The sequence below is a fragment of the Xiphophorus maculatus genome, chromosome 20 (genome assembly GCF_002775205.1).
Source record: "Xiphophorus maculatus strain JP 163 A chromosome 20, X_maculatus-5.0-male, whole genome shotgun sequence".
Lineage (NCBI taxonomy): Eukaryota > Metazoa > Chordata > Actinopteri > Cyprinodontiformes > Poeciliidae > Xiphophorus > Xiphophorus maculatus.
Genome location: NC_036462.1, coordinates 16,373,306 through 16,391,254, shown reverse-complemented (window position 1 = coordinate 16,391,254; position 17,949 = coordinate 16,373,306). Strand labels below are relative to the sequence as shown.

At 35.8% G+C, this 17,949-nt stretch overlaps 3 protein-coding genes across 3 annotated transcripts in view; 2 read left to right on the top strand and 1 right to left on the bottom strand.

The window, feature by feature from the left end:
• Positions 1-11,889, bottom strand: part of LOC106700467 (testis-expressed protein 264-like) — a 47,363-nt gene extending 35,474 nt beyond the window's left edge. The window contains exons 1-2 of the mRNA XM_014475943.2: positions 11,446-11,889; positions 4,672-4,893 (exon numbers count right to left, since the gene is read on the bottom strand). Coding sequence (XP_014331429.1) covers positions 4,672-4,893; positions 11,446-11,697 — 474 coding nt within the window. The 5' untranslated portion in view covers positions 11,698-11,889. The remainder of the gene's footprint in view (positions 1-4,671; positions 4,894-11,445) is intronic.
• A 1,369-nt stretch (positions 11,890-13,258) lies between these two features.
• LOC102217659 (glutathione peroxidase 1-like) lies at positions 13,259-14,619 on the top strand. Its single transcript, XM_014475922.2, has 2 exons — positions 13,259-13,545; positions 13,911-14,619. The coding sequence occupies exons 1-2, from the start codon at positions 13,321-13,323 to the stop codon at positions 14,259-14,261; spliced, it is 576 nt and encodes a 191-aa protein (XP_014331408.1). The 5' UTR covers positions 13,259-13,320; the 3' UTR covers positions 14,262-14,619.
• Positions 14,620-15,955: 1,336 nt separating this feature from the next.
• Positions 15,956-17,508, top strand: brk1 (BRICK1, SCAR/WAVE actin nucleating complex subunit). The gene is made up of 3 exons (XM_005796913.2): positions 15,956-16,113; positions 16,854-16,936; positions 17,019-17,508. The coding sequence occupies exons 1-3, from the start codon at positions 15,996-15,998 to the stop codon at positions 17,043-17,045; spliced, it is 228 nt and encodes a 75-aa protein (XP_005796970.1). The 5' UTR covers positions 15,956-15,995; the 3' UTR covers positions 17,046-17,508.
• The last annotated feature ends 441 nt before the right edge of the window (positions 17,509-17,949 follow it).

The window sequence follows — 17,949 nt, the reverse complement described above, 5'->3', positions numbered from 1 at the left end:
AGTCCCTGTGCTTGAACGGGTTTTCTCTAAGGACTCCAATTTCCTGCCAGTCCAAAAACAAGCAAGTTAAAATAACCAAAGACACTGTGCTGCAAAAAGGGAGGACTGAGAAAGAGAGAAAAGGAAGAAATTGATGTCGGATAAATGTAAAGACCACATTTGAAAGAGGAAAGAAAGGTGGTTAAAACACCCAAATTTATGGTAGTGTATCAAACAATGATTTTCTTTTTTTTTTGAGAAAAATAATGTTTCAAATGTTTTCAATTAGATTTTAGTTCGGGGCTGTTATAGACAGTAAGAACAAAAGGTGTGGGGTGTTTGTGGGCACTGATAAAGAAAAAGAAGAGCTGAACAAACTGCTAAAAGCAAGAAAGTAGTAGAAACAGGTAAGAGACTATAAGGTTGTTTTTCATTTTGACAGCTTTATGAGTGTTTTAAAAATAATACATATTGCATATGTCTAAATGTCATGAAAGAAGATTTTGCAGAACATCAAGCTCTGTCATGTTTGACCCTTTAAAGTGCCTCGACTTTTACGTCCTTTAGCTATGAATAGTGCATGTATATTGAGATCAAAGTGTCCTACTGTGTCAGGATAGTTTTATTTTTGCAGACATCATTGTCTATTTAAGTATCAATTCTCTGCCAGGGAATTAAACCTTCACTGTTCTATAAAAGTTCTCAAACAACCTGATGGTTATTGGTCAAATTCATTTCACATTTTTTGATATATAGGATGAACTTTCAGAACCCTTGTCTACATTTTAGTTAGTTCAGTACTGCAATGCAGCAGAAATGGGAGAATAAAAGAAAATAGAAAGAATATAAGCAGCTTTCTGTTAGGAAGACAGGGATGGCAGTGCAAGAGTTCAGAGTGAAACTCATGATATTAAATACAGAAAGGATTTCAAAAATCTTAACAAGAACTCAAACATGTAAATGTGTAACTTTCCCATCTAGCAAGCAACCATTCTACACAATTTAGCTACCCTTCTACATTTTCCAGCAGGAAGCTGCCTTCGTGACATTTTCAAGTATGTAAACTCAACAACCTTTTCTGACCTTTCTGAACGGACGTCACAGTTAGCTAAAAGTCGGCATGTTTAACAAACCCTGTGGAACGGCATCTCTGCTCTTCTTCGCATCCATCTCATGCATTTAAATAACAAGACAACAAAATCTGACAGCAAGCATAGAGAGTCCAAAGACGAACCCTTGAATCCCTCTCTTAGGCAACAGAAGACTTCATGCAGAGTTTAATCAAGGGCAGTTTCTAAAAACAATTCTACTGAGCAAAGAAAACCTTGCTCCACATTCAGCACAAGACCTCTGTGCTGGCCAGAAACATGAGTGGCCCCAAGCAAACAAATGTCCCATCATCTGCCTTTCACAAACTTTAGATCTCTGTGAATGTCAGCAATATTATCCTCCCTCTTTACTATCCATCTCCATCTGCAGGCCTGGCCACTATGCTAAAAAATAAAATCTCAAGATGCCAATGCTTCTGTGGTCTCACCCAAGACTAAAGAGCCAAGGCACAGAAGAAAAAACAGTGGGGCCAATCGATGGCCTGACAAGGCAAATATCAGGCCTGGCCACGGGGCAGCCATTCAAAGTGTAACAGACAGAAATCATTTCGCCATGACAAGCTAGGCAGGCTAAATGCTAATGAGCTTATTGAAAAGGTCTCCTCATTTGGGATATGTTGAGCTATCAACAGAATATTTATTCACAGTAGAAAAAAAAATCTACAGAGAACTTTTCTAATTGATCAGCTTCTTTTAGTAATCCATAGCTTTAATATTTCCTCTAAATCTTGTCATCTAAAGCATTAAATCATTTCAATAACTGAATTTATTCAAAGCTTTTACCCAGATCAAATTTAAATATCTTTAAATATATTTTTTTACAAGTAATCCCTTAAATTCTAAAATATATGATGTTGATTTTTCAAACCAATAGAGTTGATGTAATTTCAGTGTCTTCCAAATCCATTGAATTTAGAAATCCTTAAAAGTTTAGATCATATTCTGTGGAATGGTTACAATCAGTATAGAGAACATAAAACAAATCTGAAGTGTCCCTTGTTTGAACATACACTGTTCAGTTTGCCTGGGAAATTGATAATGCCATCACAGCTGAGTTAAGCAAAATTCTTGTTGCAAATTGTTCAGACTGCTGTCAGCTTGTGAAATCCAATTTTTGAGAACAAATAGAACACAGAAAGAGAAAGAAAAAAGAAATTTAAATACAATTTTAATTGAATAGAAATAGCGCAGTTTGATATAATTTCAAAAGAGAATGCAAATGATTTGCTTTAGAGAGAATTTAGATTTCTATAGAATTGATATTTACACATATATGTGGAATTCTCAATGTTAAGTAAAATTAATCTTTTTCAAATTAAACAGTGATGGCAAATAAATGGGCTTTTTATTCATGATTTTCAGAGTTGAATTATGCAGAGATGAAATACATCTAGTGTTTAGATAGCGATGTTTGAGCCCAAACTATTATGCAATAGGAAATATATGAGGAAATCATAGCATGCATGAACATCCGAGCATAATCTCTTAATAAATTAAAGCTATTGAAAATGTTTTTAAACAACAATTTTGAAAGTTTGTGTTCATTTGGTGGATATCAGACAGACATCGTCACGACCTCAGCAGCCTTGCTAAGTATATTAATATACATGTATATTAGAGCTGGGCAATATCGCTTAATTTTTCATACCAGATCCTACTCTTGATTTTAATCTATTTTTTTCTCTCTTAACAAGAGTAGAAAACTTTAAATAAAGTAAAAACAGTGAAATAAGCGAGTGTTTAAATACTTAAAGGGGGAAAAAAAGTGAAATGTAATAGAGCTTCAGATTATATTGGGCTAACAATAAACTGACCTTTCATACAGGCTAAGTGCCACTGGAGAAAAGCCAGGTCTAAACAGCTTCCAAGCAGATGGCAGAACCAGCCACAAACGGGTCACGCAAACATTTTCCTCCCCTCAGCAGCCGTACGGCGCCTGAGACTGCCTACGGCGATGCCACCTGTTACAGCACACTTCACTGTTTCACCATATTCACCGAGTCCTCTGCTCATCACAGTGACTCACTTTCTTAACATCCCTTTGGCAGCACTTAGACACATCATTCATAAAACACACCTACTGTTGTTTTTCTCCTTTCCCTCATTTGTTCGTACCACATCTCCATCTCTTTATCTGCTATAAATGTCTTCCTAACATAAGCCTCCAAGCCTCCACAGGATGTTGCAGAAAAGAATGAGTAATGAAAAGTTTTCATGTGCCAAAACTCTCAACAGAAAAAAATAAAAAATAAAACTCTGAAAGACTTACTCATGCATGAGGGGGTCATGAGGTTCAATATTGATTATTTGCTTGCATTGGTAGAAGCAAGGATTGCTCAGGGTTTTAGTGATTCATTCTAGCAAATCGTTCCTTTTCTTTTATAAATAACCATAAAGAAGACAGAACATGAAGTTTCTCTATTTTAACATTTACAAAAGGAACTTATTATGGCATTTAAAATCCACCTTTCAAAGACTGATACAAGAAAACAATACTTGGAAAAATGCACTTTTTAAAACCTTCTGTTAACTGGCTGTTGTTAACTAAACCAAGCAGATTACTTCCTTCTTCTTGTTCTTTTGTACTGTCTTGTACAGTTAAAGTTTACAAACTGGTTTTTCTCTGAAGTACATAGAAAAAACCGCTGTGTGACGGAATGAGGTAAAAATGATTTTAAATTGTTAACGTTTACAATTATGTGAAAAAACAGTGTATGTACACAAATTTACAAAAAAAAATCATCATCTTCTTGCCCTTTTGTTACATTTATATTTATTTAAAATGTCTTCATTGAGAACAAAGTGAAACAGAAGTCAAATTCCCTCTTTGTTTACCAACCTTACAAATAAAGCCAACTAAAATTTTTCATGTTTTGTAACATTTAATTTTTTGTCTGTTTACAATAGGCAAATGTCAAGTTCTAATCAAAACATATTTCCTATATGTATATACAAATTATTACATTTCTTGTAATTTCACTATTTGGAGCAATACACAGATAAATACATGCTGGAAGTATAACATTGGCCTGCAATATCCACTCCAGACCAGTTTAGTTGTATGCTGCAGACTGTTGTTATGGTGGAACACCCATCAATGTTCATGTAACATTGCAGAATTTTCCTATATACATCATTCCTTATAAAACCATGAACTTATTAGTGCAATATTTCAGTCCCTCTGATATCATCCTACCTTTACTAGACTCAAGAGTTACTACACTTGGAGTAGTAACTCCAAGTGTACTTGGAGTTACACTTGGAGTGTAACTCCAAGTACCTAAAGGTCATTGCTACATTTAGGAGATAAAATGCTTGTTTTGTAAAATATGTTTCCTGAACTATAGTTGTGGTTTTTGTTGTTAGCAAAAAAAAGAAATTGCATTCTCTGAAATGTTGTTTCATGTTTTAATATATTTTTCAGTAAATTCAAACAATGGCTCATAATACTATTTATCTTATTTCTTGGGAAATTAAACAGACAAATTAAATGTGTTTTTTTTTTTCATTTGAACAACATTGCCTTTCATACAAACCCTCATAAAATGATGAAAATTATTGTAGACATCTAAACTCTGCGTACCTTGATGTAGCGCTCAAGCTGTGGGTAGACTCTTCTCACTCTGAAGTACGTAGAAAAAAGCGCTGTGTGACGGAATGAGGTAGAAATCACGTGGGTCACTTGGGGGAAGGAGAAGACACTAAACCCTGATGACTTGCATTGTTTCAGAAGTTCCTCATCAACTTTGTTTTCTCCGTCACTCAGAATACAGCCAACCGCATAGCGGCAAAGTGGAGCACATATCTATAGAGAAAGAGATTAAAAATAATATTACTGTTGTAAATAGACATCAATTAGGAACACCTAAATAAGCCAAGTCTAGCTGTAAAGAAGAGTGTGGTGAGGAGTACTTTTGTAATCATTGACTGAGTCTGTTTTTGGGCCAAAATGTATTTATTTTTTGACATCTTCATCACGTTCATGAATCTGGAATTAAAACAGCAGCAAACAGGTATGATTTGTTTGGAAATGTTGCAAGTAGAAAACCTTTTGTCTATAAAAGAAACATGGCAGCATGACTTAGGTAGTCAACCAAGGTGGTGGAAGAGTGATGTTTTGGGTTTCACAGCCACTGAACCATCTTGCAGTCATTCAACTGACCATGAACTCCTCGGTACAATATTCAAAACTCACATGTAAGACCATCTGAGCTTGGCTGAAATATGGATGTCTTGGGACAGAGATACCGAAATTTAAAGCAATAATAACATTATGACTGAAAAATAAAAGAATGAAGGAGTTCAACTTGAAGTCCAGACTTCAACTCAATTCTGCTGCAGGACATTACGAAAGCTTTGCAGGAATAAATGCCTGTAAAGCCCACACTCAACTGACACAACATAATAAAGAGTGGTCCAAACATTCACCACTATGAAGGAAAATAACTTCTTCATGTCATTGCTGGGATAGATCAGTCTACAAGCTGTTTCATCATAAACTGTACTTAGTTTTTTACCCACAGGTTTTATACTAGTTACTACCTACTTCTGTAATGGTCCAATGTGACACCTGACATGAGTAAAGGTGAAAAATAACACAACTGTAATATATCCTTGATCATTTGAACAGATATAAAATAGAAACAATAAGTTTCAACAAAATCTCCAAAGAATCTGATTTTATAGACAAAAACTGTACAAACTTAATGTAAAGACAGATTTTAGGAAAAGAGTTTGAGACAAATTAGACAAAAAATATTAAAGAGATTTAGCTGCCATCCAGACTTCTAAATAGTAGAAATTTTATTTATTTGAGCACTATTTGAAGAAATTGGCAGAAAAGCAGTTCCTGCTCCTTTTCCTACTTTAAAAGAAAGTGGCGTGCATAAAAAAAGAAAAAGGGAAACACTCTAAATGAATACTTCAGGGACCAGCAAGCTTTTCCTCTGCTGCAATAAGAGAAGCAAAACTGGAAAGTTATTTAATAAATGTGGTGGAATTATGTAACTTGGTTCTATTACACATTTTCTATCCCAACCAAACTATCTAAGAAATAACTTTGATTAACAGGAAAACCTGTTAATGGTAGCAAGTGCAGTAAACAATCTCTGTACACTTGACACTCACGGCAGTTCAGTCTTTGTTTTGCTCCTTGAGCTGCTCTTATTTTGACACCAGTTTGATGCCTTATGAGGTTTCTTCAATGGCTCGTTCTTCATATGGGCTTGTATAAAGAAAAATGTTAAAATGTAACCCTAGGAATCATGTCGTCTTTGGTCTCAGTTGCATAGAAGCAGAACAGCCATTGCTGAGGCAATAGGAAACAGAAAAAAACTGTTTAAAGTCTCTTTGCGAGCATACAAAGCTTTTCTTATGCACTCAGATTCTTTAGAGCTAAGGTTGTAAATGTTTTAAAATAACTTCCTGAAAAAACAAGTATAGAAGAGATTTCATCAGTCGCCCCAAAGACTGACAAGCATTTCCTGAGCAGCCCCTCGTCTCACTGCCATCCCCACAGCTTTCATCACGATGTGACATGAACATTGGTCCCTGAAGATGGGCAACCACATTTGTCAATCTGCAGCTTTTCCACTTGTCATCTCTCCTTATTTGCTCAATCTATCTCCCAGAATCTACAAACGCTGGCTTTAAGCACTGAAAAGGAATAGCAACTATTCCAGAATGATCTAGCCATTGCTTTCATCTGGTATTGTTAGATTGTTTTTATGCATGTTCACTGATGTCACAAATTCCTCCATGAATAAATAAAACTTCATGGTGTTACGTACAGTGCACCATTTAGAAATCCCCTTTTGTATATCGCCTTCCTTTACTGTTTGCAGCCTTTTCTATTTTTGTTCATAACAACTATGGTCTGGAAATGACATGCAATAACTTTCATTATAAATATTTTACTGTTCTAAGAGGTGTCATCATGATGCTAATAGACAGTGCATCTGTACTGTAGTGCCAGTTCACACAGCTTGCATTCTTGTAGTCTCAATATGGAGGGATGATTAACAGCTGTGTAAATGATCACCAATAATTGCACTATTTACTAATGCCTCAAAAAAGTGAACAAAGTGCATAATTTGTCAATGAAGGCACTTTTTACATTTCAAACGTGAGGCTATTGTCTATCTAAAGCAGGGTGCCCAAAGTCGGTCCTCGAGGGCCGGCATCCTGCACGTTTTAGTTCCCTCCCTGGTGGTAGTAACAACCTCCTCAGCATGACAAAGATCTTGCGAGGCCTTCTAATGAGTCATCATTAGATCCAGGTGTGTTAAACGAGGGAGAGAACTAAAACATGCAGGATGGCGGTCCTCAAAGACAGACTTTAAGCACCACTGAAAAGAAACAGTTAACAGTCCTGTGATGCAACATACTGTAGCTGGTTGCTACAGGAAATTAGAGAAGGAGGTGGTTAAAACTCTAGTCTCTAAAAATTGTAAACTTTTTGATCATAATTTTTTTTTACCAATGTGGGCACCATTAAACCTTAAAATGCACCTTGTTGTTGTTGGGTTTTGTTTTTTTTTACATTTTATCACATCGTAATTTATGTTCAATGTGTGATATCAACACAAATAGTGCATAACTGTGAAGTAGATGGGAAAAAAGGTATAGGATTTAAACAAATTGTTTAAGTAAAAATTTAATTGTAGGAACTGGGTCCAGTGGGTATTATTTAGCTGTATGAGAGTAAAAAGTGTTGAATACATGTGAATAAGAGATCTTTGAGATTTTTATTAGAAGAAAACCAAAAAAACTGTGTTTTTTCTTTCATATTTAGAATATGCTAGTCTGGCTATTGCCATCCTATGAAATTCCACTTGATTCTCTTCTCTCATCAGTGTTCCGTCTGGGATTTCTCCCATTGAACTTGATTGTTCAGTTGAATTTCAACTGTGCCAATCAGCGTACAAGAGGCGTTGAGAACAATGACATAAACTTTCTGCCTGTAGTTTGGAAATGGCAGAGAAGGAAGTGAACAAAGTCATTCAGTCTATGTTGACCACGCTTCCAAATATTCAATTAATATTAACAGCTATCTTTTTTGGCTTAGCACTACTCTCTTTGCAGAGGGGGATAACCGTTTACAGCACGGTAAGCTTCATAGCATCAAACTGACATTACATATGTCTCAGGAGTTACGGAGTGTGAATATTTTCGCTGGATATGTTACTTTAACATTAATACTTTAGAGATACCGTCTTTAATAAAATTATCCAATATAAGATTCCTTCATTGATGTACACATAGTCAAAGAAAGCATTTATTGTGTAGAATATTTGTGCTTAATGTTCCTAGACTACTCTTGAACAAACTGTTTCCTCTAACACCTGGATTCAAACTTCGAGGCTTAAAGGTAGAGTTGAAGTACACACACTGGATCCCAGAAACCCCTTCTGGCTTTGAAGCTGTGAAGAGGCTGATTGGAGAAGCTTTAGTGAGTGGAGCCCCGAGTGTGAAGCTGGGTGTTTGCAGGAGAGCTGTTCAAGCCCTGTATCCATGGTAACCATTTTAGAACCAAATCAAGTTCTCATCGAGGTATTTTGTTTTTCCAAAGGAAGTGATTAAACAAGGTAAAAGTGAGAACTGAGCATAAGACACACACATATACGTATCCTCTTTCAGCTACACTTTTTACAAGAACTTCCTGCAGCAAATATCAGCGGACAGCATCTGCCTGTTTAGGCACCAAATACCAGTGCTCCTGTGTGAGGGCACTCTCTCCGGGGTTGGCAGTGCGGCCACTGAATGGCATCCCGAGGCTCAGACGCTAATGAGCCGAGATCATTATGACAATTATTCCAACTTGGATCAAGACTTGGCTGTGACCGTGCAGAGGAAACAGGACCCACTGCTCTAATTGCAAGCTTGGGGATAGGGCGGAAAAAAGAGGAAGAGCATAACAAAGGCATTTTGAAGCAGAGCTGGGAAGAGCTCATCTCTAAACTCTGGTTGCATTCCTGCATTCCATCAGGTTGCTATGGAACGTTTTGGCAGTGTCATCAATTTTGCACTAACAGTTAGCAATGAAAAAATGTTTTTCACACATTTGACAAACAATTTGCTGAGTGAATATAACCAAGGTTCTAGTTGACTCATGACTTTTTTATTTCACTGTGAAATGTTTTTTTATTTCCAATACTCTTAACAGAACAGGTCAACCTCAACCATAAATGGCCTTGGGCTTAATGATTTTCAGGGTTTCATTATGTTTCTGTCTGACCATTACAACATGAATGATGTAAATTTGAAAGGTTCTTTTTGAATGAGTCACATTCCAATGTTGGTAATACCCCAAGTGACCCAAACATAGGAAGAAATTTCAACAATTTAGCCCATACATTATGTGTAGTAAAGTGCAATGACAGAAGCAATATGTATTAAATACATCTATTGAAATTTTTTAAATACTTTGTAGAAAAACCCTTTTGTGGGAATTACAATTTCAGCAATGTCAATGTCTTCTTGGAGAAACTAATCACATAAATCACTCAAGTATGATTTTGAGTCATTCCTTCTCACAAACTGTCTTTGGTTCATGTAGGTCTTTAAGGGCTTCTCTGGTAGCCAATAATTTTCAAATATTTTCAATGATTTTCAAATGGATTGAAGTCATTCTTGCAGTTCTTACCATATTTCAGAAGCAATAAATAGGAGTGTCCATGGCTATCTATGGTGTCACTGTCTTGCTGAAAAGTCTATTTTTGTTTCAGTTTTATATCTTCAAGAATGTCTCTATAAAATTATCCATTTAGCCTTCCTTCAATGATATGAAGTGTGACTTACTATATTCAAAAACAGTGATAATGTTCCCACTAACAAATTTGACTCTTGTGTTAGCTTGGTGGTCAAATGGCCATGGAGGTAGAAATCCAATGAGTTATGGCGTTTCAGAAGTTTACAATATTTATAAAACACCATCATCCAAAACTCCATGTACATCACTATTCTATAAAACATCTATAGCCTAGGGCTGGGTGGGGTAGTAAGGTTTTCATAACCTCACATGATCTACTAATTGCACTGAACCATTGTTACAGTGTTAGACTCAGAACTATAGGTAATACAAAAAATATTATATAATATAGAAATGCTTTCATACACTTTACTAAAATATACAACCCATTCCATACTTAAAATAATAATGAACATTATTCATACTATGGAGTGATATTATATTAATCATACTAACATTCAGAGGTTTAGATATAAATGTGCTGCCAATGACATCTGTATGTTTGAAAACAAGAAGATTTCAAAGGTCTTGAGAGGTCTGTGCATTTCCCTATCATTACATTTCTGTGCAACACCTTGGTAATGATAATAGGCCATTAATTCGGACTCTACTACCAGACAAAACTTACACTGATATGGTGTATGACTTTAGGTACTTTCTGGGCTATTTGCTGCATTCGTGTTTTGTTTTGCCTTTCAAACTTTTTACCACTAGAAAAATATATGCCACATAACTTTAGCCACTTAGATATATCCTGTGCATCTCACATCAGCCTTTTTTTTTGTTTGTGCCCGACTCACTCCATGCTGTTACTGCTGAAAGAATCATCCAGTAAAATAGTCTGCAACTTTTCTTCAAATGAAATACAGCGTGATTTAAGAGTACATTTCTAATTTAGAAATTTAGGCAACTTTTTATGACAGCTAAATGCATAAGGCACACTACAGCCAAACAATATGTACAACGATGATAAAACAGAAAAACAAAATTCCAGCCTTATAGCATGTTCCATTTTTGATTTTCTGCTCAGATAATTTTGCACAAAAAAAGAAAACATAAAAGAATAAATAATCATAGACAATGATAAAGCTCTACCTTTGATGTTCCGATTGATATCCAAAATGAATTAAGAAATGCACATATAAACCATAAGTCATGAGTTACTTAACTAGATTCCCCGTTGATAAAAAACCTCAGCATTATAAGCTTTAAACATATACACCATTTCAAATATGAAATATTTTCACATTAACAATTGCTATATTAAATCCACAACTTTATATCAAGTTTTGGCAAGTAAATTATGAATGAGAATTAATTAAGTCTTAAAAATATTTTTTGTAAATATCTTTTTTCGGTTTATATATCAAATGTGAGAAGAAATAATAAAGAAACTACAGAATATCACAATATTTAAATCATTAAGGTTGAGGGATTATTTTTGTAAAGAATGGCATTATCGCCATCTAGTGGCCAAGTAGTGAACTAATTATGTCCTAATCTATGTCCTTCCCTTACACTTCATTGCACAACATTATCTGTATAAAAAATTATATTGTGCATTTATTCAGCATCTTTTTGTAAAGAATTTTGAAAAATAATGTTTACCTTTTTAGGGTCTTCATAAAACACTCCAAGACATGGGAGTCCAAGTCCAATACAGCGAGCCTCCTTTAAAAGTTCCCCGCTGTCTTTATATGCGCCTTCTTTGAATTTATAGGCGAAAGTTAACTTATTAAAGGTAGGACAGCAGGTTTTCACAGTGATATCCGCTAAGAGTCCTGAATAAAATATACAACCTGCTAATGTTAAAACGAGGAGACCCAGTAGGACCGCACACAGACAGAAGCAGTCTGGCATGATAACTCCGAAGAGCAGGTACTGCTATTCAGCTACTGCCGAACTCTAAACTATTTGTTATTTCTTTCAAGAAGCTGCCATGTGTCACAAAGTGTTTGGTCGTTTTACAAAAAACAAATACGTCGTTTGCACAACGTATATTTGTTCACAAAGACCAGAGAAAACACTGGATTACACATTGCACAGGACTTCCTGGAAAGTACCATTAATGCCGACAAAAAGGGGTGAAGGAGGTAACAGTTTCAAATCTTGAAAAGGAAACAACAGTCCATGCTGGGGGAGGGGATTGTTTTGTTGGGTAGATTGTGAGCAGTTTCCTCAAATTTGCACGGTTGAGGGATTCCTCTTTTCTCGATAACTTCCTGTTTGCGTTTACTGCGGTTAAAAAAAAAAACTATAATGGCTGCTGATTTACCTAACATTTGATTGTAAAATAACATGCCATTATTACATATATGGCATTTTCAATTTTATGGGACCTTCTTATGAGAACAAATATCTAGAGTAAATAATTTTTAATATTAATAATAAACGTCAGACACTGATTTATCTACTGCTAATTAATCTTAAAAAGAGATATATTAAAAAGTAGATTGTAGAGTAATAGTGTGTCCAATTTGTACTTGGCTTTTATGAGGTCCAAGTTGGAAAACAAAAAACAGTGTTCCCTAAAATGGAACTTTCAGCTTGGAAATTTGAAGGTACCCGAGGCACCCACAGTTCATTATTCAAATATGACAGCTACTAGTAAAAAGTATATATTCAAAGATATTTGATTGCATTTATACATATACATATATAATTGCTCTTTGGTCATTTAGAAAAAATAGTTTTGGTTGTTTCTTACCTGAAAATGTTGGGTATGAAATGCTCTGATCTGTTGCATCTTCATACTCATATGAGCTTGAGTAAAATCCCATTCTTAATCCACAACGTGCCATATTTCTGTATGTCTTCAGCCCAATATGACACCTTTATTCATAGGTGCCATATTGCTGTCTAAAAGAGAAATTCAAATGACTGACTTTTTTTTGGCACAAACTGCACCAAAGTGTTCCCTAAGAAAATCAATAAAATATTGAAACCTGATGTAAGTCTGGACATCAGGTTTGACTCTAGTCAAACAAGTTTGAGAGATTTTACATGGCCTTCCACTTCCTGTCCAAGTTACTATTGCTTCCGTTTTATTGCAATACCACTAACAGTTGACTGTGGAATATAAGGTTGGAATGTCACAAATGGACTTCTGGGAATGTGGTGTACGTCAATACTTTGAAAGCTAGTTCAAATGGAACTGGTACTTTGAGAAGAAAAAATATTGCATTTGTTTTGTAACGGCATTTATGGTGGCATATTCTTTACATTTTTTAAAACGCATTTTAATTCGTTTTCAATTAGGCATGTTGAAAAAACTTTAGTGTGTTAGTTTGGTATTTCCAGATCTGAAATCAAACTTCCAGGTGACATTAATAGCCTATTTGATTCAAGGTCCCCTGTGAAAAAACGTCTTCACATAGTGGCCCCGCCTCTCTTAAACCGTGGGGTGGAGTCGATTAAGACTTGTTGACAGGAGACAGGAAAGTTCACTACGCCCCTATCCAACTTTTAGGAAGTCGCAAAAAAATGGCTGGGAATATTAAGAGGTTCTACGACCTGACAGCAAAGCTGTTGTCCGGTGAATCCTTCAGTTTCTCCACACTGAAGGGGAAAGTTGTTCTCGTTGAGAATGTAGCGTCCCTTTGAGGAACAACAGTCAGGGACTACACGCAGATGAACGAGCTTCACTCTCGCTTCTCCGCCGAGGGACTCGTTATCCTGGGTGTGCCCTGCAATCAGTTTGGACATCAGGTAAGGTTTCCGTTTTTGTAAATGAATTTCAATCTTCATTCAAAAACCGTGCATTCAGAACGTTATTTTAAGTATGTAAAGGCAATCAATTGCAAAAAAGAATCCATCCATTATTATATCCTCCGAGTTCTATGTATTATCTGAAGGTCTTGCCCACTATAAGTTGGGGTTTTTTTAGATCAGTGTATCCTAGAATTAAAATTACTTCCACAAGCTTTCAAATTTCACCTAATTATATTATGAGGCAACCTATGTACTGAATTGATTTTATTACTCTTAGTTTTTAATGCACACAGAACCGCTATTCAGTTTTCTCTATTGCATTTCAATGTATCTATAATTATGTTAATGTTTATGCATAACAGGAGAACACAAGGAACGATGAAATCCTGAGATCCCTGAAGTACGTCCGTCCAGGGAATGGCTTTGAACCAAACTTTCAGCTCCTTGAAAAGGTGGATGTGAATGGAAGTGACGCCCACCCCCTGTTTGTCTATTTGAAGGAGAAACTTCCGGTCCCCAGCGACAATGCTGTGTCTCTCATGAATGACCCAAAGTTCATCATCTGGAGTCCTGTGTGCAGGAGTGACATCTCCTGGAACTTTGAGAAGTTCCTGATTGGTGCTGACGGTGAGCCATACAAGCGCTACAGCAGAAATTTTCTCACCATTGATCTCGAGGGAGACATTAAAGAGTTGCTGAAGAGGATTAAGTAAAATGGGCTACGACACTCGACGGCTGCTTGTTGAAAATATCGGCTGCGACCCCTCCCTCTTAGAAAGTCTTATCAGCAGACACACCTATTTGGGGTGTTTTATCTAGCTTTCCCAGCTAACAGCTTAACCAAAACATATTTCAAACATTGTGATATTTTCAGTGGTATACTCTTGGTTCTTGAACCCATTTACTTAATGAAGAGACTCCTGGAAACCATTTTGTGTAGGAAGTTTCTGATGCAGATGTAAATGTCTGACTTTACCATTGTCTATACTACAATGTCTATTTGGGGAAAAGAGAAAATGTGCATGTTTTATGTGAGCATTTTTTTTTTATTTGAATAAAATGTAATTTATACAAAAAGACTGAATGCATTTCATATATAACTAATATATAATAGATAATTCATGAGCACAAAAAAGTGATGTGTAAATTATTTACACCCTAGATAGAGAGGTAAGTTGAGTTCTGACACTGAAATCACATTAAAAACAAGTTGGGCAAAGGGCTGAAGAGCAACCAGAAGCAAACTAAGAGACATTTATCAACAAAGCAAGAACTATATAGTAAAATAAGAATGAACTCTAAAAGTGATCAGACAAAATTAATGCACCAAAAAAAACAACAAAAAAAAAACATTTTCATTTTCCTACACAAAATGAAGAAGGTCCTGCATTGAATTCTGACCTGCCTTCTGGACAGAGTACAAATTGTGTAATTGAATTTAGGGTGAGGCTCTATGTCCTAATTTCAGAAGGGCTACTACTAATTAGTACTTTCAGTTCTATATGACTTACTGTTCTGGACAAAATATAGAAATTCTTATAAGTTAATCTATAATTAGGCACTTTCTGTACAGCGGTAAACAAATTCAAGGACTGTTTCACAAAAGCATAATTCATGAATTCAGGTTTGAATAAATGTAGGAATAAATTTTATCTTCATACACAAATGCTATACTGTGCTACAGAGGTCTAAGTAGATCCATTACTCATAAATGCATAGGCCAAAATTTCATATCTAGTATCAAAATGAGCAGTCACACATACAGTAGATGTCAGTGACTATAGTTACATTGAAATGACTGAAGTTCCTATATAGAGTTACAGTATTTTCATGTTAAATCAGCAATGAAGAACACTGAGGAAGTTATTAAAATTACTTTATAAATAGGTGCATAGACCGTTCTGATAATCCTGGTCACAAGGCTGAAATCATCTCAAAACTAGTTTGTTGAAGGTGACCATTTCTGGCATACTCATGAGGTCAAAAATGTATGAAGTGTTCCCAATATCTTGCTGAATGTTGAATTTGAGTAATGGTAGGTTGGATTGTGTTTTACACTTGATCCTGTTGGATGTACCTAATAAAGTGGCCGGCACGTTTATAAACAACAGAAGGTATGTGGTTATAGTCATACTAGAAAATCCTTGCTCTGAGGTTTTTGTTCAAATGGAAAAGCGTAAATTAAGAATTAAGGCCAGCGTCGGCCAAAAAAACATCCACATTTAAATAAGTAATGTCATTTCCTTACTTCCTTTCGTGAAAACTAATAAAATACGAGATAAGCGTGATGAATTCTGACTTAATCCCTTGTTTGGGTTCTGTGAAACATCCCCATTGATTTTAACTCTTCTCGCTGTTCTGTGCAGACATTAGTAGTAAGGGACAGCCGTCTGATCGATGCTTCCTGCTTGAAGGATACGCGGAGCTGCTGCCTCTCATCATCCAACATGGCTGGCCAGGAAGATCCCGTACAGAGAGAGATTCATCAAGATTGGGCAAATCGGGAGTACATAGAAGTGATTACAAGCAGCATTAAGAAAATTGCTGACTTCCTCAACTCGTTTGGTAAGATTTCAGCGAACGAAGTCTTGAATGTGATCATCCTACAGTATAAAATTTGATTGAAAAGATCAGGTTGGCTAGTTGAGCTAGCTATGTAGCTTCTGCTAGCAATGATGATGTTTTTAATGGCCACTCCCAGCTAGCTGTTAGCGTCCAGCTTCCTTTTTTCTTAGGACATTTTAAAGCAAATTTAGTAGATAAAATATTATCTACATAAGGTTATAAGTAAATTTAATTTTAAAATTCCGCAAGTACGATAGTGTAACAGCGTAATATTTTCTAAACAGGTTCTACAGGTTTAGTCGGCCGTGTTTACTGAGCGAACAGCTGATGGCTAGAGCTGTATCTACATTTCATTAACGGGTCGTATTATTCTAGAAATCGTGTTACGTGCACAACTTAGTCCAGATAAATACATCATCAAGAATAGATGTGATGCTACTATTAACAAAACAAGTACAACAACTTAAGTCTAGAGGTCCTGTCCTACATTTTGCATTGTGGTTAGAGATGTAAAGAGGGATATAGCAATGAAACTTGATGACAAACTGAGGAGTGTAATCCATCCAATAATTCATCTTTCTGGGAGCATGAACACCTCTAAAACATGTGGGAGAGCAGCTCTTAGGGATTATGCTTTGTAAATGAACAGGATTGTGATAAAATTAACATTGATAGACAAATATCTGCATCTTAAGCATACTAATAACCTTAACGTCGTATTTCATTAAAAATCCTCACAGACATGTCTTGTCGGTCTCGTCTGGCCACCCTCAACGAAAAGTTAACAGCTTTGGAGAGAAGGATTGAATACATAGAGGCCAGAGTAAGTATAGGAATCAAATGGACTTTGTGCTTGGCTGACTCCAAGGGAGCTAACCATTAAACTAAACTGTATCTTAATACAGGTGACCAAAGGAGAGACCCTGACCTAGATCTCATCATGGGAATTCACGGGAAAACATCTTCAAACTACTTCCCCACCCTCCATCCTAAAGCGTTTTGGACTAAATGTGCTGGACTCCACCATCCTTATTGGGGGATCATGTGGACCATTTTTTTATATTATATGGCTGAAAGTTTGTGTTGTTTTTATCTCATGACACATTTGTATACAATATATGGGTCTGTTTGACACAAACATCATTATTTGTTTAAAAAATTAAGCTCAATTAAGTATTGGTTTCAACAGATCTTGGGGCTTAGTGATGTTTTTCACTGTAAGCATTATGTGTACAGTGTCATTACCAAATCAGAAATTAATGGAAAAAAAGGGGAACATTCTTGTGTGCCAAGTTGAACAAATAATTGTGTAGTCACCTTAATTGAAAACTTGCCTGTACATTAACTGTTTAGTGTTGATGAAACTTTAAAGACTGTAATAAATTATGAACAGTTGTCATGTTTCATCTCTGTTTAGCCATATACAGCTTAAATATATGTGAAATTCATCAAGAAGACTTTTGGAGAACTCAAATGGATAAAACAGTCTGAAGTGGGCATCATCTACAACTCTTAAGGATACACAATTGAACAAAGTATACAGTTATATTCGACAAATGATTTGCATCATTCATTTATATGACTAGTGCTCTAATGCTGCAGTACAGTACAGACAGCTACCACATACAGAGTTAAAATCCATAGTTGCATCCATTGCTTGCATTCAACTTGAACTTCACAGGATGGTTGCTGATTCTGAAGTCAACATTTATTAGTCGGTTTTCTGTTTAGCACACAGCTAACAGCTGTAGACCATCTTTGATGCACTCTAGTTTGAAAAATTAAAATACATACAATGGTGAAAGGTTTTCTGTTTTGTACTTTACATTTAAGAAA

What these genes read in the sequence shown, in the direction of transcription:
- brk1 (XM_005796913.2), top strand. Translation starts at nt 15,996, where the DNA reads ATGGCTGGCCAGGAAGATCCCGTACAGAGAGAGATTCATCAAGATTGG. An exon ending in TGACTTCCTCAACTCGTTTG is followed by an intron (nt 16,114 to 16,853) that starts GTAAGATTTCAG and finishes AAATCCTCACAG; the next exon opens with ACATGTCTTGTCGGTCTCGT. An exon ending in TTGAATACATAGAGGCCAGA is followed by an intron (nt 16,937 to 17,018) that starts GTAAGTATAGGA and finishes ATCTTAATACAG; the next exon opens with GTGACCAAAGGAGAGACCCT.